This window comes from Myotis daubentonii, chromosome 5 (assembly GCF_963259705.1).
Source record: "Myotis daubentonii chromosome 5, mMyoDau2.1, whole genome shotgun sequence".
Lineage (NCBI taxonomy): Eukaryota > Metazoa > Chordata > Mammalia > Chiroptera > Vespertilionidae > Myotis > Myotis daubentonii.
Window position 1 is genome coordinate 5791612 of NC_081844.1, and position 25666 is coordinate 5817277.

General features: G+C 53.8%; 2 protein-coding genes across 6 annotated transcripts; one reads left to right on the forward strand and one right to left on the reverse strand.

The window, feature by feature from the left end:
- MRNIP (MRN complex interacting protein) lies at window positions 1-16160 on the forward strand. Of its 5 annotated transcripts, none has more exons than XM_059695685.1 (5): window positions 1-149; window positions 3486-3545; window positions 8015-8103; window positions 12612-12744; window positions 15533-16160. In XM_059695685.1, the coding sequence occupies exons 1-5, from the start codon at window positions 84-86 to the stop codon at window positions 16004-16006; spliced, it is 822 nt and encodes a 273-aa protein (XP_059551668.1). In that variant the 5' UTR covers window positions 1-83; the 3' UTR covers window positions 16007-16160. The 5 variants fall into 5 exon arrangements, with proteins under 5 accessions (XP_059551668.1, XP_059551669.1, XP_059551670.1 ...); XM_059695686.1 differs by having other exon boundaries at window positions 2-149; window positions 12672-12744; XM_059695687.1 differs by lacking the exon at window positions 3486-3545 and having other exon boundaries at window positions 15-149.
- SQSTM1 (sequestosome 1) lies at window positions 16146-24063 on the reverse strand. The gene is made up of 8 exons (XM_059695668.1): window positions 23807-24063; window positions 21841-21936; window positions 21137-21354; window positions 20906-21047; window positions 20103-20183; window positions 18600-18814; window positions 18145-18340; window positions 16146-16968 (listed from the first exon to the last, which is right to left on the reverse strand). Exons 1-8 carry the CDS (start codon window positions 24009-24011, stop codon window positions 16811-16813), a joined length of 1311 nt encoding a protein of 436 aa, XP_059551651.1. The 5' UTR covers window positions 24012-24063; the 3' UTR covers window positions 16146-16810.
- Window positions 24064-25666: the final 1603 nt, after the last annotated feature.

Below are 25666 nucleotides of genomic sequence, written 5' to 3' on the forward strand. Positions count from 1 at the left end.
GTCGGGAGGGGCCCCCGGGTCGACCCGGGCGCGGAGGACTGGAGAGCGGGGCGCGCACGCTCGCGGGCCGGACCGAGGCCGCCATGGCGCCGCCCCCGCAGGCTCGGGTGCTGCGGTGCTGCCGCTGCCGCCTGTTCCAGGCGCACCAGGTGAGCGGCCGCCTCCCCCCCGGCTCCGGGACCGCCTTCCCCCCGCGCGCCGTCTCTGCGGTGGCCCGTGGACGGGACCGGGCGGATGACGAGGATCTCGGTGTCGCTTCCCCGTGACGCCGCCGCGGCTTTTTCGGGTTTTGTCCGCGAGATGCGTGGGAACCAGGGCTGATGGTTTCGCGGAGGCGGCCTCCCTGCAGAGCCTCTCCCCAGGTGGCTCTCGCTTCTGTTGAAATGCAGCGGCGCGGGCAGCGTTTAAAGGAGACCGCGAGGCTGCCCGCCTCCCGCCCCCGCCCCGCCCGGGGAGGCGCTGGCCGCCCGCCCTCCGAGCCTGAACCACCCGCACGCCGGCATCTCACACAGACCATGGCCCCCCGCACGCCGGGTCCTCACACAGACCATGGCCCCCCGCACGCCGGCATCTCACACAGACCATGGCCCCCCGCACGCCGGCATCTCACACAGACCATGGCCCCCGCACGCCGGCATCTCACACAGACCATGGCCCCCGCACGCCGGCATCTCACACAGACCATGGCCCCCGCACGCCGGGTCCTTACACAGACCATGGCCCCCGCACGCCGGCATCTCACACAGACCATGGCCCCCCGCACGCCGGGTCCTTACACAGACCATGGCCCCCGCACGCCGGCATCTCACACAGACCATGGCCCCCCGCACGCCGGCATCTCACACAGACCATGGCCCCCGCACGCCGGCATCTCACACAGACCATGGCCCCCGCACGCCGGCATCTCACACAGACCATGGCCCCCCGCACGCCGGCATCTCACACGGGACCATGGCCCCCCGCACGCCGGCATCTCACACGGGACCATGGCCCCCGCACGCCGGCATCTCACACGGGACCATGGCCCCCGCACGCCGGGTCCTCACACAGACCATGGCCGTCTCTGTAGCCTCCTGTTCCCTGACTCTCAGAGCGAGGGGTGGAGGCCGTCCCAGCCTACAGGGAGGGGCAAACGTAGGTTTACAGTTCATACAGTAAATAATACAATAATTAATAACTAATGTAAGAATACATTGTACTCACAACGGTAAACCTATCTTTGCCCCACCTTGTATTTTTTTATTGATTTTATTTAGAGAGAGGAAGGGGGTTTGGGGGGAGAGAGAAACATTGATGGGTCGTTCCACTTGTTTCTGCATTCATTGGGTGGCTTTTGTATATGCCCTGACTGGGGGTGGAACCTGCAACCTTGGCTTGTCCGGCTGACGCTCTGACCACCTGAGCTCCCGGCCAGGGCACCACCCTGACTTCTTAACTGGGTGTATTCTCTCTCCTGCTCGAGGTCACCTAACTGCTGTCGCCTGTCTGCTTCTGCGAGTCCCTCCTCTGCCCAGTTCTCTGCTAATCCACCCTTCTCTGAGAAAGGATAGCATCAAACTTTAGGAGCTCAGAAACTGTTTTTCATTCGTTGAAAATAAATGGGAATCATTTCCATTAAAAGTTTTTTCACATATGCTGTAGTACATGCTCTCATGGTCGTGTTCAACTCTGAAAAGTGATTTGAAACCAAAGGAGAAAGAGGGTTAACAGTTGAATTGCAAGTCTGCTGTGTACCCGGCCGCTGAACGAGGTACCATTCAACGAGGTACCCCTCTAACAAATGGCAGGGCCCCGGCTGTCAGTTGCAATGTCCCCCTTACACCACGCTGCCTCTCTCCAGCCCCCCAGACCTAGCCCCTAGCTCTCCAGCCGCCCAGAGCTAATTACTGAATCCTTCCAGACCTTTTATTTTTCTTTAAAGGAATTTCTTACTTGCATATGTACCTATACAAAGTCAGTATTTTTATGGTGTTTCAAGTAGACGCTGAGCATGGAATCGCCAAATCATAGAATATACCCACTTGAATTTGTAGTCCGCCTTAGAATTTTGTGGGGTACTTCCCTCAAACCTTGGTGGTTTTGTATTAGGATCATATTAATCATCAACTTGAATGAGCCAACCTAGACACGCTCGTGATGCTGTTTCGTTCTATTTCTTCAAGCAACTTTGTGCCCATTGATAACATTTTCTTTGTTACTATCATAAGTAGACTCTTTTTCTAACTAGATGTTTGCTTATATAAAGGCTGGATTAATTTTTAAAGATATATTAATTTTGTGCGCAGCCACTATATTAAATTGTCTTACTGGTTTTGGTAGTTTTTCATTTGATTCTCTTGGGCTTTTAGGTTAAAAAACAACAACTGATTATTTTATCTATAAATAATGATAGTTTTCTCTTTTCCAATTTTCATACCTTTTATTACCTTCTCTTTTAAAATTCCACCGATTGAACATCCAGGGAAAATTGGTAAACAATAGTGGGGATCTCTGGCTTGTTCTAGACTTTTGCGGGGATGGCGGTAGTTATTGTACAGTGTCAGAGCTGATATAAGGTATTTTTCATGTTAAGAGAAACCATCTAGTCAGGTTTATCAAGAATCAAAATTAAGCCGAAACCGGTTTGGCTCAGTGGATAGAGCGTCGGCCTGCGGACTGAAAGGTCCCAGGTTCGATTCCGGTCAAGGGCATGTACCTGGGTTGCGGGCATATCCCCAGTAGGAGATGTGCAGGAGGCAGCTGATCGATGTTTCTCTCTCATCGATGTTTCTAACTCTCTATCTCTCCCTTCCTCTCTGTAAAAAATCAATAAAATATATTAAAAAAAAAAAAGAATCAAAATTAAGCCCTAGCTGGTTTGGCTCAGTGGATAGAGCATCAGCCCACGGACTGAAGGGTCCCAGGTTCAATTCCAGTAAAGGGCATGTACCTCAGTTGCAGGCTTGATCCCCAACTCTGGTTGGGGCCGTGTGGGAGGCAGCCAGTTGGTGTATCTCTCACATTGATGTTTCTCTCTCTCCTCTTCCTTCCACTCTCTCAAAATCAGCGGGAAAAATATCTTCAGGTGAGGATTAACAAAACAAAAGAATCAAAATTAAGGCGCTGGCTAGCTCAGTTGGTTAGAACGCCATCCCGATACGCCAAGATTTCAGGTAAATGCATAAATAAGTGGAACAACAAATTGATCTCTCAGATCAGTAAATAAACATTTTTTTAATCAAAATTAAATGTTATGGAATTGTTTTTGAGAGCCACACCTGGCAGAGATGTAAGTGGATGTTGTTTGACATGGATATCTGGTTTTCCCGGCAGCACTTACTAAATAGTCTATTCTCTCCTCGCCTCTATAATATTCTAAGTTTTCATATGTGTGTTGGTTTGTTTTTGATTTTTTCCCATTGATCTTTTAAAATTAGTTTTTGGATCCATTCCACCTGTTTTGAATAATTACCTAAGCTATATATGTTTCTGAAATTTCATTGTAGATGAAAAAGAGTCTCAAATGGACGTGCAAAGCTTGTGGAGAGAAGCAGTCATTTTTACGGGTGAGTCCCGAGAAGCAGGACACCTACCCAGGCCAGGGACAGGCGGGTCCTGTTCAGTACAGATAGAGCCCCGCTCCCTGGGCTCCTGTTCCCTCAGGAGCTGGAATGAATGGAGCAGCGACTTGAACGGTACCTTCAGTTTTTACTCATCGGCGAGTATTTATTGAATACCTTTGAGTGCCAGCCACAGGAAGGGCAGTGACAGGTGAGAATGTGGCCGTTCTTGCCCTCACAGATCTGCGCATGTGAAAGGAAAGAGAAACTACTAAACACGCAGGCACCCCCTGCACGTGCGTTAATTTAAAACTAGACGGGGCACAATGAAAGGAGGTGGGGGGCCTGCACGAAGGTGACAGGTGTAGGCCCCCTGGCAGTGGGCAGACGGGTTGGTGGTTTCAGGGTGGGATGATGGGAGCCGGTGGGCCCAAGAAGTGGAGGCCGTCGAGATGCCAGGCTAGCGAGGGTGTGCACTGAAGTGACCACATTCTCAGTGCTTTTGCCTAGCCCACTTTTTCTTTTTCTTTTTTAAAATATATTTTTGTGGATTTCAGAGAGGAAGGGAGAGGAGAGCGAGATAGAAACATCAATGATGAGAAAGAATCATTGATCGGCTGCCTCCTGCACGCTCCCCACAGGGGATCAAGCCCACAACCCGGGCATGTGCCCTGACCAGGAATCAGACAGTGACCTCTTAGTTCATAGGTCGACGCTCAACCATTGAGCCACGCCAGCCGGGCTAGCCCACTTTTTTCAAGTCCATATCTACTGATCCACCCAATCCCTGTGGCACCACTAACTGTCCTGCATTCGTTCTCACTAAGCCCCACTCGCCTACACCAGCCCCGGATGCCACTGCTCCAGCCTCATCTTGTCAGGGCCAGCCTGACAGGGTTGAGCCGGGCTGAGGCAGGGAGGTGGGAATTGAGAAAAGAAAGAAAGACAGGAAAGCGGGGTCGGGAGGACCCCAGTTCTCTTGATGAACTGAAGTCAGTTTATTAGCTACACAATCCTATTTATACACAACACACTGAATCGGAGGTCTGTCAAGAGGAATGTATTCTTTGTTCCTCTTAATCTCTAAGGGAGAGACACAGCAGAAGGACAAGTTCTCAGTACAGCATATCTCAGTAAATAGTTACAGACTTCTGGGCAAGCTATGAAAGGCTGTTCTCATTCTACAAATGTTGCTCTCATTCTACTGATAACCGCCATCCAAACAAGTCTGGGAAAACTGTGTGGGTAAGGGTCCCAGCCTTGCTAGCCCCTACAGGTGCAAGGACCTTGCCAGCTTACATCTGGCCCCAACATCATCTCATCACTCCTGCAGCCATGGGGACTTTTCTTTCTGACTTGGAAACAATCCAGACCTGCTCCCCTTTGTACTCTGTCTGGGGCTTCACCCAGCTGTTCTCATTATCCTGACCAGAAATCACGTCAGAGGGTGTTATGTGAGCATTGTCCGTCGCAGACGTAAGCTCCGTGCGAGCAGAGGCTTTGTGCGTTGACTGGTGTACTCTCAGCTCCCGGCACAGTGCCTGGCCCATGGTGAGTGACTAAGTGACCAGTCTCACATCAGGGGGCATTTCCGTTGCTGTTAGTTTTTATTGTTATGAACAACTCTGCAATGAAGCTTCTCACGCATACCTCGATCTCCACTCGATCAGTTATTTCCTTAGGGCACATTCTAGAAGTTAAATTCTGTTTCAGAGGGTATCTTTCAACCAAGGTTTTTAGTTGGAGAAAAAGAAAGAGAGAGAGAGAGAAAAGAGAAGAGAAGAGAGAGAGAGAAAGAAAGAGAGAGAAAGAAAGAAAGGGAGGGGAGGGGAGGACGGGAAGGGAAGGAGGAGGGGGGGGAGGGAGGAAGGAAGGGAGGGAGGGGGAGAGAGAGAGAGAGAGAGAGAGAGAGAGAGAGAGAGAGAGAGAGAGAGAGAGGAAGAAAGAAAGAAAGAAAGAAAGAAAGAAAGAAAGAAAGAAAGAAAGAAAAAAAGAAAGAAAGAAAGAAAAAAAGAAAAGAAAGAAGGAAGGAAGGAAACAAAACAAAACAGTTGGAAGGCACTTCATCCTTGACCCTTTGAGGAACCGGTTCCAAGAATTGAAAAGCTGCTGACAACGCAGGCATCATCTTTTCTCCCTTCTCCCTGCCTTCTCTCCTTCCCTCCCTCCCTCTCCCCAGACAGTTCACAGTACGCCCTCCGCTCAAGCCCGCTGGAATAGCTGAGTCCCAGTTATCAGCTCCTGGGAGAAGTGATCTGATTGGTGCTGTGGACTCCGATGTTCGCCTCTGCGCCAGTCAGGGGGGAAGGGGGTGGGGGGTGGGGGTCGCTGCTGAGCCCACTCTGAACGGGTCCCAGAAGACGGGGCTGGCTTGGAGCTACAGACACCCCCGCAGAGTGCCTGCTGCTTGTTTTTACTGAGGCTGGAGCAGTGGCATCCGGGGTGTAGACGAGTGGGGCTTAGCGAGAACGAATGCAGGACAGTTAGTGGTGTCGGCTTGTGGTTCTGAGTTCTCCCTGAGGAGGCTCTGCCGTCCTCGCACCATCTCCATGCACATGAGGTGGTGTCTGACTTGTTGGCTAGGCCACAGTAACAGACGCCAAAATTGTGGTTAAACGTTTCTCTTTCTCTTCGGAGGGGTTGAGGTCAGCAGGGCCACTGTCCATGGCATTGCATTCAGGGACGCGGGCTTCTGCTGTTTTGAGATTCTGTGGTTCCCTGAGGCTTGCCGCCTGCTGCCTGAACCCCTGAAAGGGGCAGGAGCCTGGAGGAGCTACTACCTGCAGGCTTTCAGGGGCCGGCGTGGGAGGGCTCACGTCCCACTGGAAAGAACCTAGTGTCAGGGCCACGCCTCCCTGCAGGGAAGACTGGGACAGGGAGTCCAGTCTGTGCCTAGATCAGAGGAAAATGCGTTTTAGCGTTCAGCCAGGGGTCTCTGCCATTCAGGAGAGCAAACGCAGTACGGGTTTTGCCTGATGTGGGTTACATTCTTTTTAAAATTTACCATTCCCCCTCCAGTTCTCTCCTTTCATTCCCACTTGAACTTGGGCCAAAAGGGATTTCACTGTGGACCGGTCCATCACAGTCAGCAGTGATCTCCATGTTGCTCAGGGCAGTGGGTGGTGCTCAGTCCGCAACTGGCTCGACTCGGTGGTGGCATCTGTCACAGTTTGTCACTTCCTCCTCCGGGAAACATTGTCTTCACTTGGGTTCTCCTCATCTTGCTCCTGGCTTTCCTATTTTCCTGGCTGTTTTTTCCATCCTCTGCTAGTTTTCCCGTCGCCCCAGCTTCTGCACCTCACCAAAGCCTGCTTTCCCCACAGTCATCCCCATCTCTTTTTAAAATTTATTATTTCTTTTTTTTAAGTTACAGTTGATATTTAATATCATATTAATTTCAGGTGTATAACATAGTGGTTAGACATACCTTACAAGTTGATCCCCCCTAATAAGTCTAGTGCCCACCTAGCATCATACAGGATTATTACAATATTGACTGGACTGGACTTTACATCCCGGGACTGGTTTGTAACTACCCATTTGTACTTAATCCCTTCACCGTTCTCACCCCTCCCTCAAAACCCCTCCCACCTGGCAACCATCGGTTTGTTCTCTGTATCTATGAGTTTGTTTCTGTTTTGTTTGTTCATTTATTTTGTTTTCTTCGATTTGACATAAAAGTGAACTCACATATATTTGTCTTTCTTTGTCTGACCTGACCCATTTCACTGAGCATAACATCCTCTAGGTCAGGGGTCCTCAAACTACGGCCCGCGGGCCACATGCAAATACAAATATTGTATTTGTTCCTGTTTTGTTTTTTTACTTCAAAATAAGATATGTGCAGTGTGCATAGGAATTTGTTCATAGGTTTTTTTTAAACTATAGTCCGGCCCTCCAACGGTCTGAGGGACAGTGAACTGGCCCCCTGTTTAAAAAGTTTGAGGACCGCTGCTCTAGGTCCATCGATGTCTTTGCACATAAAAGGTGTTCAGTAAACATGTATTGAACAAGTGAGTGGCTGCTAAATGAAAAAGAAGTATCGTTTTCATTGGTATGCCTTTGATTCTCAGTGAGGGGTATCATTTCACGTTTATTGGCAATTTGTGTAACTTCTCTCCTGAAGTTATGTTCATTAACCGTTTGTGTGGGGTTTGGGATTGAGTGCAGTTTGGCTGTGTAGGGCTTGGGGTCCTAGTGGGCAGCCACATAGACTGAAACTGTCGCCTGAGACTGTGGGTTTGTAAACCACTCCAGGGCCAGCTACAGTATTTTAAATGCACTGATGAGACGACAAGAAAGTAAATAGCTATCGGAGGTCAAAAATGAAGCAAAAGTCAAATTCCAGAGTAAGCAGTCGGTCGCTGATTTCTGCATCACGGTGCTTCAGGCCTGTGGGGGTACAGCTTTCCCCCTCAGGTGCATCTCAGTCCTGTCAGCACTTTTTATAATTAATATTTTTGTTTGTTCCTCAGGCTTATGGTGAGGGCTCTGGTGCTGACTGTAGACGTCACGTCCAAAAATTGAACCTGCTGCAGGGCCAGCTCTCGGAGGCGTCACCCAGGTAGGTCGTCCGAGGGCGTGGCTTCCAGCCCTGTTTCCCCTGGAGTGGCTCTCGGAGATCTGTGTGGAGAAACCCCTTAGCTTTCAGGTCTTCCGATGCCGCAGTTAGACTAACACCCTACACCATCTTCCCACTGAAAGTAATTGTTTGGAGACCAGGCCCTTTCAGAATGGCATGGCCTAAAACGCTGGTGCGGGCTTAAATGCCAGCTGCCTTTTTTTCTTTAATCCTCACCCAGGGTATGCTTTTATTGGTTTTAGAGAGAGAGGAAGGGAGAGAGAGAGAAACATCAATGTGAGAGAGAAACCGATTGGTTGCCTCACATACACACCCCGACCGGGATCGAACCTGCAACCTGGGTATGTGCCCTGACTATGAATTGAACACACAACCTTTCGATGTGCGGAATGACCCTCCAACCACCTGAGCCACCTGGTAGGGCCCAGTTATAATATTTTAAATGCATTGATGAGATGACAAGAAAGTAACTATCAGAGGTCAAAAATGAACCCAAAGCCGAGTTCCAGAGAATAAGCCCCTGGCTGCGAGGCGATGGGAGTCCGCTGCCTGGAGCGCCCATGAGAGGCTGGGCCGTCCGGGAGGCAGACAGCCTGCGGCTCACTCTGTGGGGGGGTCCGTAGGGCACCAGCACATAAAGCTTCGTCCCCCAAACCTGCACCCTCAGGACACAAATGACCAGAAACGCGCCCCTTGCAGCAGAAGCCCGCCCATGTTGGCCTTGACCCAGGCTGAAGAGGGGACGTGTTGCCCCGGGATTTTATAAGCTCAGGGAAGCTGCCACGTGTCATTTCAGCCTTTTCCACGTGTGAAAAGCTTCAAGCTGAGATTTTATTTTCAAACTGTCGCAGGAAGCAGAGGTAAATGCAGCTCCCCTCTGGAGCAACACATTTCAACTCAGGCCTGAAAGAATCCCACAGAGAGCGTTCCAAGGAGTATGTACTCACAGTCATTAAACTCAAGGAAGCATGTCCCATGAGCCAAAAAAAGCAGAGCAACAGACAGACTTCAGAATTCATGATATTGTAAGTTTACTATATTTCATGAAATAAAAGAGAAGGCTGGTAGTAGGAGCAAGAGCCTTTAAGAATAATCGAGTTGTTTTGAAAAGAGAACCAAAAGTAGTTTGTAGAAATGGAAAGTACAGTCATTGAAACTAAAGTTGTAGTCAAAAGGTTGAATAGATTAAGTGCAGCTGAAGACAGAATCGGTGAAATGGAAGATAAACCCGAAGAAATTCTTCAAAAAGATAAAAAGGTGAAAAGTATGAGTTGAGAGGCACAGAGGACACAGAGAAGAGTTATTGCAAGAATAAAAAAAATTGGGGACAGAACTTAGAAGAGAGAACCTACAGACAGAACCTACACAGAACCTACAGACAGAAGAACTTCGCTGGAGAGAACATGGCAAAAGATCCTGGACTGAACCTGACTATAGAACATGGCAAGAGAACGTGACTAGAACCTGGTGACCGAACCTGGCTAGAGATCTCAGACAGAACCTGGCTGGAGAACCTAGCGAGGGAACATGGCTACAGAACCTGGCTGGAGAACCTGGAGAACCTGGCTGGAGAACCTAGCAAGAGAACATGGACACAGAACTTGGCTGGAGATTGTGGCTAGAGATCCTGGCAAAGCTGCTGATCAACTGAACGCTGTCTCCGTGTCATTCCTTCTTTGCCGACTCCGTCCACACCTTTGGGGACCCCTAGACCTGCTGGGGTTGGACCCCGGCACCTTTTAAGCAGCTTAAGTATAGTTGAGAAGTGATTTCTTTTAACAATAATCTTGCTGTTTAACTTCAGCTTGTCCTTATTAACTATCAACTCAACATATTTGGCTGAAATAATTGGGTATTGATTATTTTTGTGTTGTCATTTTCAGTTCAAATTGGTCTCTATAAACAGTTGATATTCTTTTTAATAGCTATTATATGCTTAATATGAATGCATAGTTCTAGTCTGGGGTTAGGTTCACTGTGCTGAATTCAGGCTCAACTTCCCTTAAAAGAAAAAAAAAAAAAGGAAAACAGCTCAGTAATAAAGCAAGAGCATTTCCACTGCTAAAAAAAATAAATAAATAAAATAAAAAAATAAAAAAATTGGGCAAAGGCAATATTTGCAGAGAAAAGAACCAAGCATTTCCTAGAGTCAAAGGTATTCATTCTTAGATCCAGGAAACACAATAAATCCCAAACTGGACAAAGACATGGTGGATGTAGGAAATGCTAATGGACCTACACACAGCTACTAGAGCTAAGAAGTTAATTTAGCAAAATCACCAGGACACAGTGTCAACATACAAAATTTAAGTTTATATAGATGCAGTAAACCATTGGGAAATTATTGTTAAAATCAAATATCATTTATAATAGTAACAAATGAAATACTTAGGTATAGATAATAAAAAAATGTAAGATTTGTTCAGTAAAAAATATAAAACATTGCTAAGAGAAATTAAAAAGGATCTAAATTAATGAAAGATATAACATGTTCATGGATTAGAAAATTCAATATCATTAAGATGACAGTTCATCCTAAATTGATCTTAGAGTCAACCTAATCCCAATCAAAATTCCAGCAGCCTTTTTTTTTTGTAGAAATTGACAAACTGATCCTAAAATGTATATATATCTGCAAAGGACCTAGAATTGTTGGAACAGATTTGATAAGAAGAAAGTTGGAATACTTCTGCAACCTGATTTCAAGATTTACTATAACAGTAATCAAGATATTGGTGAAGGGCTAGACATACAGATACATCAGAAGGTGAATGAATGAACAGATTGTAGTGTATTCGTACAACAGAATACTGCTTGGCAACAACAACAATGTGACAAATCCCCAAAACACTGGTAAGTGAAAGGAGCCAGACACAAAGGATCACGTACTGTAGGGTCAGCCATTTTCTGGGAGGGGATTGCTTGCAGAGTCAGAAGGGAACTTTTTGGGTGATGAAAATTTTCTTTTCATTTATTTTTTAATATATTTGTATTGATTTCAGAGAGGAAGCGGGGGGAGAGAGAGGTGGAAACATCAATGATGAGAGAGAACCATCGATTGGCTGCCACCTGCACACCCCACAGTGGGAATCGAGCCTGCAACCCAGGCATGTGCCCTCGACAGGAATCGAACCCAGGATCCTTCAGTCCACAGCCCGACTCTCAGAGTCTTCTTCTTTTTTTTTTTTTTTTTCTCAGAGTCTTCTTATCCACTGAGCCAAACTGGCTAGGGCGGGTGATGAAAATTTTCTATGCCTTGTCAGTTATATCTTAATAAAAAAAATTTTTAATACCTTGATTGGGGTGATATTTCCAAAGGAATAATTTCTCAAAACTTAGTAACTGTACACAGAAATGGGTGCGTTTTAGTGTATATTAATTATACCTTAATAAGGTAATTTTAAAAGTTAAGAAAGTAAATCTGTCCTTAGACACAACATAATGAAATCGTAGAACACAGAAAACAAAAGGAAGAGCTGAAGAGCAGCTGAAGAGAAACAAGATCACCTATAAGGAACACGGGACACCCAAGTTCTCAGTGGTAACATTGGGAGCAAGAGACAGGCTAGATCTTCAGACTGCTGAGCACTGGCCTTAGTTGATGAAGTTGCGTTCCAGAATCAGAGAGGTGAGCAGAGTTCTGGCTGGCAGCTGGCAGGAACTGCTCGAGGGAAGGCTGGTGTAGCAGCCACGTGTCCAGCCTGGCCTCATCTCATTTCATAATCGCCCTGAGGGCCATTGGCTTCTTCTTACAGATGAACTGTCTGAAGTAGAGGTGCCCACACTTGGTAGAGTTGGGGGTTCTCGAAGTTCACTGGAGAGTTCCGATTCAGTCGTGCCAGAGCCCTGGCTGACCTGGGTGGATGTGGCACCGGCTCTCCCTCCTGCCCTCGCACAATAGATTCCCCTGGACGTCAGCCCCCCTCGGGGCTCGGAGAAGAACGGCTCCTCGCTCTCCTCTGTGTGAGAGCCTGGTGCCCTGGGACACTTGGAGCTCAGTGCCTTCTCTTTGTAGTGGCTGAGACGCACACAGCGGTAAAGACCCGCGCGCCCGTGTGATGGGCACATCTCCATTGCTTGGAAGGGACCCTGTGCCACAGGAGTGCCGAGGGCATTGGTCTCCGGGTCCCGGGCCCCGGGCAGGGCATGTGCCTACATGTCTCATTTATCTTCACAGTCACCCGAGCAGTAGTACCCACTTCGGATGAGCAAACAGTAATGAACCCAAAGTCACACCATCATAATGACAGCCAGTCATTGGCAAAGCCAGGACGCGAACTGTGGTCTCTGGGTTAGGCGTCTGCCCCCTCTCTGTCACTTTTCCTGTTGACAGAGGGCCCTACCAGCCTAAATCCGAGGAAGAAACGGTCCTTTTACCAGGCCTTGTGAACTGCTAGGCTAGGAGATTACTGAGTCACATCAGAACAGCGGAGCTAAGATGCTAACGTTCCCTCGAAGTCTGGTTGATACTCATTGTCCAGTCCTTGCAGCTTCCTGTCCCCCAGCTTCCTGGTCCTTTTACAAGGATGTCTGTGCGATCTTCCCCTAAGGTCTCTGGAAGAACCTGTAAATGCTGACAAGGAAAATGCAGGCCCTGGGCAGGCTGAGCATGTGGGTCCGCAGGTAAGCCAGCAGCACCTGGGGTTCCACTTCTCTGTTTGCTCTGTAAATGCCTGTTGATGCAACTGAATGGCAGGCACTTGGCTTAAAGCTACAGGGAACACAAAAAGGAATAAACCTGTCCCCTTTGTAAGGGAGACACCGCTCTGTGTACAAATAATTACAACACTCTCTCCTCTGTCTGCTTGGAGAACTGCTCTGTGCTTAGCTTGTACTTCACCCCTGCGCCTCTCGCCCGTCCCTCGCGCTCGGGGCACACCAGGGAGGGAAAGGACGCTGTGCTAAAGCACCCGAGGTTCCGAGATCCCCCCTCTCCAGCCTGAGCCTGGCCGCGGGGCTCACACCCAGTTCTGGCCGGTGCCTGTGAAGTAGGTGCTCCAAGGGGGTGAGCTTGAGTGATGGGTAGGGTGACGCCATCATCTAGCCGAGGTGCCATGGTAGGCGGAGTGCGTGTCCTGCCAAGGTGCCTCTTCGGGAGCGGGGGCTAGTGAGGTGGATTTCAGGTCAAAATAAGGACTTTGTAGCAGCAACAAGCCAGGAGCCGAGAAACGCTGCCTGGGCTGTGCTGGGGGTCTTACTGGCCGTGGGGCGGAGCTCAGTGGTCCTGAGGAAGCGATAGCATATGACAGGTTCCTACCTGCGCGGGCATCAGACCAGGCGACTCACGGTGATAGGATGGATTCTTTTTATAAAGCATAATGTGTGTTTAAATATTTTTATTGATTTTTAAAGAAAGAGAGAGAAACATCAATGGGCTGCCTCCTGCACACCCCCTTGGGGATGGAGCCTGTAACCCTCAAATGTGCCCTGACCGGGAATCGAATCATGACCTCCTGGTTCATAAGTTGACATTCAACCACTGAGCCACACCGGCCCAGCAGGACTGGATTCTTTGTTTTGTTTTGTTAGTCCTCACCCAAGGATATTTCTCCATTGATATTTAGGGAGAGTGGAAGAGAGAGGGAAAGACAGAGAGAAACACATTGATTGGTTGCCTCCTGCACATGCCCTGACCAGAGTGCAGGCCGGGGAGGAGCCTTGACCGGAGTCGAACCCAGGACCCTTCAATCCGCAGGCCGACGCTCTCTCCACTGAGCGACACTGGCGAGGCAGGACTGGATTCTTGATGGCACTTTCCCTGCCAGGAGATGGAGCCAGAGCACTGTCCTCCATGCAGCCCGATGGCCAGGTCGAAGGGACTGAGGCCACCTAGACCCCAGAAGGCAGTGATGGGGACATTTTCTCTCTGGCCCCCGTGACTGTTTTCATCGTCTTGCTTTGTCGACAACGGGAGTGAGACTGTCTCTGTCTGAGCACCGCCTCCCCTGGCCTGTGCCGCTTCCCTGTCGGGCTCATCCTCAGTGTCACCTCCTGGTCAAGGCATTTTTTAAAATGTATTTTTATTGATTTCAGAGAGGAAGAGAGAGGGATAGAGAGATAGAAACATCAACCATGGGAATCACTGATTGGCTGCCTCCTGCACGCCCCCGCCCCCTACTGAGGACCGAGCCTGCAACCCGGGCATGTGCCCTTGACCAGAATCGAACCCAGGACCCTGCAGTCCGCAGGCTGACGCTCTATCCACTGAGCCACACCAGCCAGGGCGTCGAGGGCATTTTGATGCCTGAGGCAGCCGAGGTTGACCAGCAGAGGACCGTTCTCGGTTGTGTGTGGAGTGCCTTCAGCAGACTGTCCAGCACGCCCTACCCTGGGCCTGAGGGACTGTTCCACCCTCCCCTTCGTGCACCGAGGCACCCTCGCCCCCAGGATCTGCTCTCATTCCTGATGCTCTAGACCAGCAGACCCCCTGCACTCAGGGCCCCAGAACGCAGGTTTACTTTACGCTGTCCTGAAAGCCACGGGGCCCAGGCAGAGAAACTGCTGGGTGTCTGGCATGGCCACCCCAGCAGGGGCCAAGGCTGGCCTGGCCACGTCAGGTCAGGTGGTGGCGTAGAGCGCCGGCTCAAAGCCTAGAGGCGCTGGCTGTGTGACCCACTTAAGGATGTGGCCCCGAATCTCCCAATTACAGACGGCTGTTTGTGACAGTCACTGAGTGGCCGTCCCGGGCTAATCATGCTAATGGAGTGTTTATTGCTCGCCACGAGCCTGTTCAAACGTGAGGAGCTGGGCTAGCGAAGGCTCAGTGACAGCAAGTCCGGCAGAGCGGGCAGTGCAGCAGGCCCGCGCCTCCTCCCTACCACCTGGGGGGGGCGGGGGGGGGGGCCGGGACCTGCCTGTCATTGTGTGGTGGAACCCACTTTTCATGCGTCTGGTCCCTGAGGGAGGGAAGGCCAGGCCCCAGCACCACCGTCTCCCCCAGGAATGCGCCTCTGAGCAGCCACTTCCACAGCTCAGACCCCTCAGCCCGGTTCTGGGTCCTGGGCCTTCCCGCCTGCCTGGCCAGGAGCAGGCAGGATGGAGTCTGCGTCGCTTTGCACATGGCTCCCTGGTCTCTCCCCACTCGCCCCTCCTCTCAGGCACCCCCTTTCCTGATCCTAAGGTCCCCATGAGACGAGTGCCTGATCGCCTGTCTTCCTTTTTGGGAAGCCTGGTCATGGATTTGGCAGAGGACTTGGAGTGAGGTAACCGGCATTCACTCTGTGCCAATAACACTCACAATCAAAGGCTGTCCCTAGGCTGCAGCCTGGTGACCAGCTAGTAGACAGCACAGAGCAGAAGGCCAGAATCCAGGCCCAGGGACCTTGCTCTTCCTGCTCCCTGGTCCTGCCGGACCACTGACCCTCGCTCTGAAGGTGGACACGGCCCTCTCCTGCTTTTGTCTCCATTGCAGGACCACACTGGCCCAGCAGGGAAGGTGAGAGAAGGAAGCAGGCGTGAGGACTGGGACGCTGGCCAGCTCACTGGCCCTTGCGGGGAACCACTATGTCCTGCCCAGCGGGTCAGGGCCACGTCTAAGTGGGAACGATTTCTTTTGCCACTTGGAAGCTCACATGTGGACACAGGGCCCCCAACACCCCTGCAGAGGGACCCCAGGCCAGCGGGGGCAGCACAGGCTGAGCAGGGGTCCCCCAGGGCTCAAACTGCAAAGGACGGGGGCCTCAGGACACCCAGTCCGCTCCAGCTTCCTTGGGCCACACACACTCCTACATCTGGGCCCAGGAGGCCCTTCGGGGAGACCCCTGAGCAGTGGGGTGCAGGTCCTCAGGCAGAGGGTGGGCACTTGGTCAAAGGGGCACAGGAGCCCCGACCCGTGCGACTGTGTGACCTCTTTAACACTGGTGAGGACTTTGATGATGTTCTGTGAGCTGAGACTAGTATGTTATTATGCAGATGTGGTAGGTACCTGAGCCCTCCTCCCCTAGACCTGTGTCCCTGAACAGGGTTCCCTGAGGGCTTTAATTAGGGCTGAGGATTTATGGGAACTAAGAACCAGACAATAAACATGACTTTCAAATGGATCATCTCTTATTGCAACATCTTGGATTAAAAGTGCTTACACCATTTAATTGCAGTTGGTTTACAGATATGCTAACAGAATGGCTACAAAGGATCCTCTTACTTTAAAAGCAGGCGACACATTTGGAAATGAGAGAACTAGAATGGTTGTGAAACGGGTAGTGCTCAGTGACCACCGGGGGTGCCTGCAGCCACTCCTGTGCCCGCAAGAGGCCTGCCGACTGCCTGCCCTCCCGTACTGGCTGCAGGACAACCACCTCCTGACGCCATGCTGGCTGTTGCAGGTTCTAGTAGAAAATCAGCAACACATCAGTTACTATTAGTATTTAAAAAAAGAAAAAGCAGACGACCATGAGGCAAGATGGATTCTGGGCTGTTGGTGATACCCTGGCGGGCAGAGGGCAGGGAGATGAGGGGCCCGCCCTGGCTGCACGAAGCGGGCACCGAGGGAAACTGGGAAGCCCCCTTAGTCATCACCACAACGCTGGGAACGCCCTCCTGTCCTTGTCCTGCTGCCCTAAACGGCTTCATGCGTCCCACCCGGTTCTGAAAGAAAAATGCAGAGTAACTGGCCCTTAGCGGCGTGGGGTTCTAACAAGCTCAACACAACTGTGAGACAGGAAGGGGGTCAGATAGCAGGTGAGCACAGCTGTCACAAGGGCGGTGGATGCTTTGAGTACTGGATGGTGTCCAGGGCAGCCCCAATGTCGTAATTCTTGGTCTGTAGGAGCCTGGTGAGCCAGCCGCCTTCATCAGAGAACCCCATGGACAGCATCTGGGAGAGGGACTCAATGAGCCGGGGGTCAGCTTCTGCCAGAGAGAATAATAAAAGCCATGAGGGGGAGTTGCTGGGCCCCAAGTGTGACCCGCAGGCAGCAGCAGCTCCTCCATCCAGCAAGTCCCAGTGCCTGCAGGGCCTGGCCCTCCCAGGTTCTCCGGCCCTCAGGCATCTCCAGGCCAGGGATGGGCAAGCTTTTCAGCTGCTTTGCAGGCTATTGGTCTGTCACAACCACGCCATTCTGCCATTACATCATAAATGCCATTACATAAAAGCAGCCAGACACCATCTAAACAAGTGAGTGCTGTGTTCACATAAACTTGTTATTTATGGACACCGAAATGGGAATTTCATCTGATTTTCACAGGTCTTGACTTTTTAATGAGGGAGGGAAATAGACTAAAAGTGAGGTCTCCTCATTTTTTTTTAAATAGAGTTCTAGACAGGAAAGGAGAGGAAGAAACATCGATTAGCTGCCTCCTGCATGCCTCCCACCTGGGAATGGACCGCAACCCAACCATGTGCCCTGACCAGAAGTGAACTGGCAACCTTTTGGTGCATGGGATGACACCCAACCAACTGAGACACACTGACCAGGGCCACAGGTCTTCCCATACATCAAAAAGGCTGCAGGTTCGAGCCCCAGGCTGGATGTGTACCGGAGGCAGCTGATGTTTCTCTCCCGACCCACCCCACTTCCTCTCCAGAAAGTCACAAAAACAGGTGAGAACTGTTAAAAATCATTCTTGGCCCGTAGGCTGCAGTTTGTCTCCCTTGCTCTAGGCAGAGAAGATAGACGCCGGGCCCAGGGGTGTTGTCTAAAGTATCGTCTGGACAACACTGCATGTGACAGTGATGAACGAGCAGACATGGCTGCCCTACTCCACGTGTGCTCTCCGGCTACCATGCCCCCCCACCCCCAACCCCCTCCGCCCTGCGGCTCCCCGCCTGCTCCCACAGGAGCCTTGGCTGGGCCATGAGGAAGCGGAGTCCGAAGCCAGGACCAGGACCGCCGCTACAGAATCTCGGGTCCAGATGTTACGTTTCAGAATCAGCTGTGCTTACGAGGGGCTCAGTATAGACACAGGACAAAACCAACTAATTTCCTCTCGTGTCAACAGACAAGCCCACAGCAGAGAACAGGATGTCTCTGTGTGGCTGACAGCGGATCGGATCTCTGAATAAAAAGGCAGAACACAGTCACTTGCCTGGCGGCAGGTGTGGGTACACCGCAGCTTCCTTCAGCCCCGTGGGTCCCTCCTGGGAAGGGTCCAGAGAGCTTGGCCCTTCGGACTCGGGCATCTGTAGAGACTGGAGTTCGCCTGTCGACGGGTCCACTTCCTTTGAAGATAAATGAGTCCAGTCATCGTCTCCTCCCGAGCAGTTGTCAGACTCCATCTGCTCCTGGAACGAAACCCCATGAGCACAGGCCCTCGCAGCCGCCCGGCCACAGCCTCAGCCCCTGGGGGGTGCGTGGGGCAGACAGACTGGCAAGCAGTTAGAGGACTGTTTTTCTTTACCAAGTTCTAGTGAAGGGGCCAGAGAACGACAGGTGCCACACACCTAACTCTGCACTGGAACTGGGTCCTGGCTGTGTCAGTGCCAGGAGGGGATGTGGGGGGGGGGGGGGCGGGCGGGGGAGCCGGGGGAGCAGGAGGCTTGCCTCGGGCTGCACACCGGACTGCAGCGTGATCTTGTTCATTTGCTTCGCCAGAGCCTGTGCAGCTCCTTCCATGGCCCCGTCCGGTTTGCTGGAGTCAGAAGAGCAGCTTCCTGGCTGCGAGCTGCACCTCTCCTCCGCGCTGGAGCTGCCTGGGGAGACGGGGGTCAGGCGGCTTCTTTTCCCTCCATGTTCCACGTCAATATCCACCTCGATGCCTAGAGGCCAAGGAGGAGACAAAACCCGTCCTCAGAGGGCGAGCCTGCCGCTTACAAAGCGCGCTCACATTCAGCCCCGAAGCGGGAGGGCCGGGATGCTGGCATCCACTCCAGACCCGGCCACATGCCAACACGGGACCAGCTCAGGTGGCAGCCACCAGCAAGAAGGCAAGTGGATGGTCATTGTGATCTTCACGATCCCAAGGGCTGAACTCCCCAAATCCTGGCCCAAATCTTCCTGGCTTCTAGAAACTCACTGCACCTCTTCCTCCAGCATAAAAAAACATTAATTAATTCCCCCAGGTCAGTTTCAGAGCCAGTAAGTCCAGAACGAGTCCCTGTTTCCCCCGCACCAGGCAGGACAGACCTGCACAGAGAGGGCCAGGACCTAGGAACCGGGGACCACGTGTGGCCAGAACGCCCCTCTGGTGCTGAGCACAGGAGCTCCGTGCTGTTTGAGGGGCCGAGTGAGGTGAAAACCACGTGCACTCAGCACTGGCATTCTGCTTGGGCAGGTGCACAGCTCTGCAGGTTGGTGAGCTGGTGTGGCACCTGTGGTCATTCTTTCAGACACTTCCTGCCACTGCATTCACCAAGATGAGCGCTCACCTCGTCTGAGGGCATGGGTCTGTGGTCATCTTGAACCAGAAGTCACCTTTAACCGATTCTCACTGCAGGAGGCTTAGCCCTGAGCACCCACCTCGACTAGCAGGCGGACGCAGCGGGTGCTTTCAGAAGCCTCCGAGGCCACACCTGTCACACCCCTGGGGCACATGGTGCAGTTCACTAACCCAGAGACCTGCTCTGAACCTGGCGTCACTCAGAGCCCCTTCCTCTTCCCTCCCTGCTCCCAGCACCGGCATCAGCCTGCACTCGGGAAGCACCAGGAAAGCGCGGAGGTTGCAAAGAAGAGGGAGAAAAAGAGAAAAGGCATCTCAACTGACTACTCGCCCCAAGCCCTTGAGGAAATCCCAGGCTCATGAGGAGGAAATGCAGGCTGTTCTCCCCCAAGGCCAAGGCAGGCTGAGCTGGACAGCCTCCCTCCTGGGACTATTCTAAGACCTGGCTGACTCTCCTGCACTCGGGGCAGCCCAAGAGCCTGTCGGGGACTCCAACCTCGAGTGGCCTGTGGTGCAGCGCTTGGCAAAGGTTGACTTGAGGCCACCAAGCCTTACTAGTCTCAGGGGTGTTCCCATTCCCTGCAGTGGCTCAGCTGAAAGCTGCAAACAGCCACGCCCACTGAACTACCACAGGCCCTGCTGGTACCAAAGGTCAGACAAACACTTACCCAGGGGGCTGAGGGCGGCTGCCACACTCTCCCCTACGTTCTTGAGGAAATTCACACTGGGATCCTCCGATGGACCAGAAGCTTTGATTTTTAAAATATAAAAATAACGATATGTTTAATTAATACATTTCTCAATGACCTTGATACCTATTGCAGTGCTGTCACCTTTTTCCTGCACGCTCTCCATCCGGGGGCCTTTCCTGGCAGCCTGCAACCCTGTTCCCTCCCACCCCTGCCCACCTCCCGGGCCCCTTAACCCCCCTTCATCTGTGACCCTGGTGATCGGAACCCCGAGAGGGGCTCAATACACACATTATAAAATGCCAATCACATCCCAGATATGTTATTTTCTCAAAATCACATATCTCCACCCTTGTCCCAAAGGATGAGGTGAATCAAAGGACACAGTAATAAAACCAGAATCCAAAAATCTAGAATGCAAGCTCTGTGTAGTTTCTAACTTTGTGACTGTTACGAAGACTTGACCTAATTTGGCTCTGACTTTCCTGACAGCTGAGAACAGAACACATTACCGAGATGAAGGTGTAGAGGGTGCGGAGCGGGCTGGGCCCAGGCTGGGTTTAAGGCAGGGGAACTAGTGGCCGTGGGCACTCAGGCCCGTTTTCCCATTTGTAAAGCGAAAGTGCTCCACCCTCTGCAGGGTTTGGTGAGGATGAAATAACCTCAGTGGCTGTGAGTGTCCAGCCCCGCACGGGCACAGCCGGAATTGGGGACACGGGGAAGGCCCCCCAGCCTGCGGCCCTGCCACCTCACCCTGCAGAAGCCAGCAGACCAAGGCTCACCGGAGTTTGCTGTGGGGCTGGCCTGGGTGTCCCCTGCCCGCGGAGGACGTGGGCTCCAGTTCCCAGGCAGGCCCATCTCCCAGGCAGGCCACCCAAAGTGGCCGTGTTTCAGCTTCCGGAGCCAGCGGCTGTGAGAGAAGCCCTGAGGAGAGGAGACAGGGCAAGTGGCGCTGGGTCAGGAGGCTCCGGCCACCCTGCGCCCACCCTGGCCAGCAGGGAGGCCCGGCTCACCTCAAAGGGGCTGGGGAAGGCGAGCTTGCTGTGCTCCCTGTGCATGCCCTTCCCCTCGCAGCCGGCACACAGGTCGTAGTCAGGGCAGACGCTGCACTTGTACCGGGTGCCCACCACTGGACCGTTGCAGCCATCGCAGATCACATTGGGGTGCACCATGTTGCGGGGTGCCTCCTGAGCACATGGGGGGCGGTGGTCCCGCCGGCACTCCTTCCTCTCTGCATGGAGGGCAGAGAGCCATGAGGTGGGTCCCACAAAGTGTCCCCTTGTCACTACCGTGGGCTGCAGCACCGTCAGCCCCTGGTCCCGCTCTCCAGACACCGAGTCCCTGTGGGACTCAGCTGCTCAAGTGACGGCAATAAAGTGACCTGAGAACCCGCCGGGGGCCCCAGCACCTGGGCCCTTGTGGCTCGCGTGGGAGAGAGGCAGTGGGGCTGTGTCTGTACAGCTCTGGTCCTGCCCTTCGCTAAAATAAACCCCACAGTACCCCACAAGCTGCTCCAGGCCACGGCTCTTGGTCTGGGCACAATCAACAGTGAACCCAGAGATCTGCCCCCACCCACGTGGTGGACACCGACTCCTGCTCGGGCGAAGCACAGAGGACGGTGCCCTCTCCACAGCCCGCACCCTCCATGCTGGGGGTTTCTCCACAGCCCCAGGCCGTCCGGGTCTTCTTAGAGGCAGCACCCCAGGCAGCCCCTCACCTTTAATGTAAATACGGAAGAGGTCATCCTTCACGTATGCCATGGCCATCGTCAGCTCCTCGTCACTGGAAAAGGCAACCAAGTCCCCGTCCTCGTCTAGATCGTAAAGACAGCACGTGAGCACCCAGGCTTCTCCCCTGCACGCAACTGCTGCGAAGGGCTGAGGCCGGCGCTCCAGGAGCACCTTGGGGGCGACCCGAAGCCCACCAGTGTGAGGCAGGGGGAGCAGGACTGAGGCCAGACTGCTCATCCCGCTGGCGCTGCTGGGAAGGTACGGACTCCAACCTGGGCCTGGGGGCACGGAGGAGGCAGAGCACCGGGTGCACCGGCAGCAGCCGTAGTGGCTACACACTGCTCTGCTTCCAGGCCAGCTGCCCCCTCACAAAGGGGCTGCCTCGGTCCACATCTGACCAGGCCCAGACCCATGGTCAACTGTGGGAGGTCCCCACCTGTGACCTGTTCCTGGGAAACCAAGCCCCTCCAAAGGCCGTGGCCTCTCGGGGTTTAGGAGAGGAAATCAGGTGACTCCATCTGCTCGCTTCCTTCCCCAGTGAAGCTAAAACTATGGATTTGTTTGCAGTCTCCTTTTTAGATGTTGGCTCAACATGGTTTTAAAGCACCACCATGTAGGTCACAGCACACCGTACATCTGCAGGCTGGGCCAGCGTGTGGGCCACCAGACAGCACCTACCGTAAGACTAGGGGCAGTGCCAGAAGGTGAAAACAACCCAAACATCCATCAACTAGTGAGCCAACAGATAAACAAATGTATGTCCATACAACGGAACATTACTCAGCCTCCAAAAAAAAGAACGAAGCAGACACATACTCCAACACAGGTGTACTGGGAAACATGATGCTAAGTTTTTAGAAGCCAGCTGTGAATATTTATATGAAATGTCCAGAATAGGGAAACCCATAGAAAAAAAGAGTGCATTCGTGGTTGCCTAGGGCCAGGATGGGAGGGTGGCTAAAGGAAGAGGTCCTTTATAAGGCAGTGAAAAGATCCTAAAATTGTGATCATGGTTGCACAACCCTGTGAATATGCTAAAAATTGTATACTTTAGCCCGACCAGCGTGGCTCAGTGGTTGAGCGTGAACCTATGAACCAGGAGGTCAGGGTTCCATTCCTGGTCAGGGCACATGCCCAGGTTGCAGGCTCGATCCCGGTGTGGGCTGGCAGGGGGCGGCCAATCAATGATTCTCTCGTCACTGATGTTTCTACGTATCTCTCCCTCCCCCTGCCTCTCTGAAATCAATAAAAAAACATGTATCTTTTTAAATTATTCACTTTAAATGAGCGAATTGTATGGCATGTGAATTGTAACTCCATAAAGTTCCTACGACAATAAAACCAACTAGGAGCGGGCCGGGCACTCGGCCGCCCCCCTCCCGCCCCGCCCCCGGCAGCCACCGGTCCGCACACGGGCCGGTTTCCCGGGCTCCGGTCCCACCCGACCCTTCCGTTCCCCCCGCCGGTGGGACACCGTCGGACTCAGCCTGGCCTCGGGCTCCTTTCCCGCGGCCGGTCCCGACCTCCCCCGCCCCGCCCGCAGCCGCCAAGGGCTCCCCGCCAGCCCGCAGCCCCGAGGCGCCGACCGCCCGCATGTTGACGTGCGTCACTCCCGGCGGCCCAGGCCCCGCCCGCACCCGCAGGCCCGGGCTGGACCGCAGCGACGTCCGTGTCACCTGAGTGCCCGCCTGACCACCAGCGCCCGCCGCCAGCGGGCGAGGACGCCCGGGAGCAGCCTGGCCAAGATCTGCAGCATCACGGCGGGGGGGGAGGCCTCTAGCGCCCGGGCCTGGGATCCGCCGGAGGCGGCCGGGGCCACCGCTCCTGGTCACTAGGCTGGCCCCCGAGATTGCACCGGGGACCCACGCGGGCCTCCGACCGCCCAGTGAGCGGCAGGGCAACCCCCCGCCCCCAGGCGCCACCCCGCCCGTCGCGAGGCTCCGGCCCGCTCACCGCGGTAGTGCGCCTGGAAGCTGCTGGGCCGCAGCGCGGGGAACAGGGCGGCCACCCGGCTCAGCAGCCGCTCGCAGGGCCCCAGGCCCGCCGTGGCCTCGGCCTCCGCCTCGGGGTCGGGGCTGAAGCAGAAGCTGAAGCGGCGGATCTCGCGGGCCGCGTCCTCCTTCCCCAGAAGGTACGCCTTCACGGTGAGCGACGCCATCGCTGCGGACCGAGGAGCAGGAGCCTGGCTGGTGACGGCGACGGCGGGGGCGAGCGGCTTTTATGGCGGACACGGCGCCTAGTCCCGCCTCCTGGGGGCGGAGCCTCACTCCAGCCCCGCCCCCACCGCTGGGGCCGAGGCGCGCGAGCCGCCCTGCCGGGGCCCCGCGCGAGGCGCCCCCTCCTGCCGCCGCCCCCCACCCGCCCTTTCCCCGGGGTCTCCCTGGGCCCCTCGTCGCCCCCTCCCCGCACAGCCCCCGGTGCCCCAGAGGCCGGCTCCCACTCCGACACCTCGCTCTGGGGAGGGAGGGGGGAGGGGGGGAACAGAGCCGGCCGTTCCCGCCCCGGACCCTCCCGGCCTGGCCGTGACTCAGCAGAACAGAACCCGCGCGGGATGCCCCCCGCGGGAGGGAGGAGACCCCAGAGGCCCGAAGCCACTCTCGGCAGACCCCCGTTCTCCAGTGGCAGCCCCCTCCCCCAGTTTGTCCACGCCGGCCCCTTCCTGGGCGGGGGGCACACGCCCACCTCTGGACCCAGCGTTAGAGGAGCCCCCCCCCCCCCCCCCCGTTTGCTAAGAGGGAGCCTGGAGGTGCTGACACACAGAAGCCCACCAGCAGCTGGAGGGCCGCTCGGGCGCCCCCCGCCCAGGGGTTCCGTTCGGCAGGGAGTGCCCAGGGCCTGTGGGCTCAGGCCTGTGGCTACATGGGCAGCCCAGGGGTAGGACCAACTTCCCTACAACTAGGAACCAAGAAACGTGCTTTATGTGACCAAAGTTGTTAGGGGCAGAAATAGAATATTGAGGACTAGCCAAGAAACAAAATAAGAATATGACCCCTGACTGTTACTGCTCCGATGAAAGAAAGCACCTGCTAACCTGGTTGGGCGTTGTATGCCCCCGGGACTAGGAGTCAACCTTGGAATGTTCAGGAACATTCAAGAACAGCTTATTATTATGGAAAGATGGAGTCCTGCCCCTGCTCCCCACCCCAGCCCACCTTGCCTACCTCCCCACGCCTGTGACGCCTGCTTCCCCATGTAATCTTTGTCCTTTGACCCAATATAAGCAGCTGGCTTATGGTGGGGGGCAGAGCAGATTTTGTGGGTGACCTGCTGCTCTCCCTGCTGCCGGCAATATTGGAATAAACGCTCATATATGATGCAACCCTGTCTCTGCTTAATTGACTCAAGTAGTGACAGGGGGCCCGCACCCCTGGTTGTGCGGTTACAAAGGGGCCTGGTCACAAGGCCTGGAGGAAGGGGGCTGGGGGAGGGGGTGGGGAAGAGCATGTCACTGGATGAATCCTCCCCGGTAGGGTCCTGTGAGGGGAAGCTCGGACCTGTTGAGCCAAACTCATGTACTTTCAGAGTCATGGAGGGGTTTGCGGGAGCCCAGACCCCCTCCCCCAGGGTGGGTGGATTTGATTCGTCAGCTGTGGCTGGTCCTCCCCAGACTGTCCCAGAGCAGGCGAGGCCGTGCATTCCCGCACAAACCGCCCTGCAGCAGGACAGCCCCCCTCAGGCCCGCCAGCATGCCTACTGCGAGCCTGGGCGAGTGACCCCCCGCCCGCGCCGCGGACAGGGTCAGGGACAGGGAGGGGCAGTACCGGGCAGAGGCTGAAGGGCCTACAGGTGCCCAGGGTGACTCAGCAGCCTGCA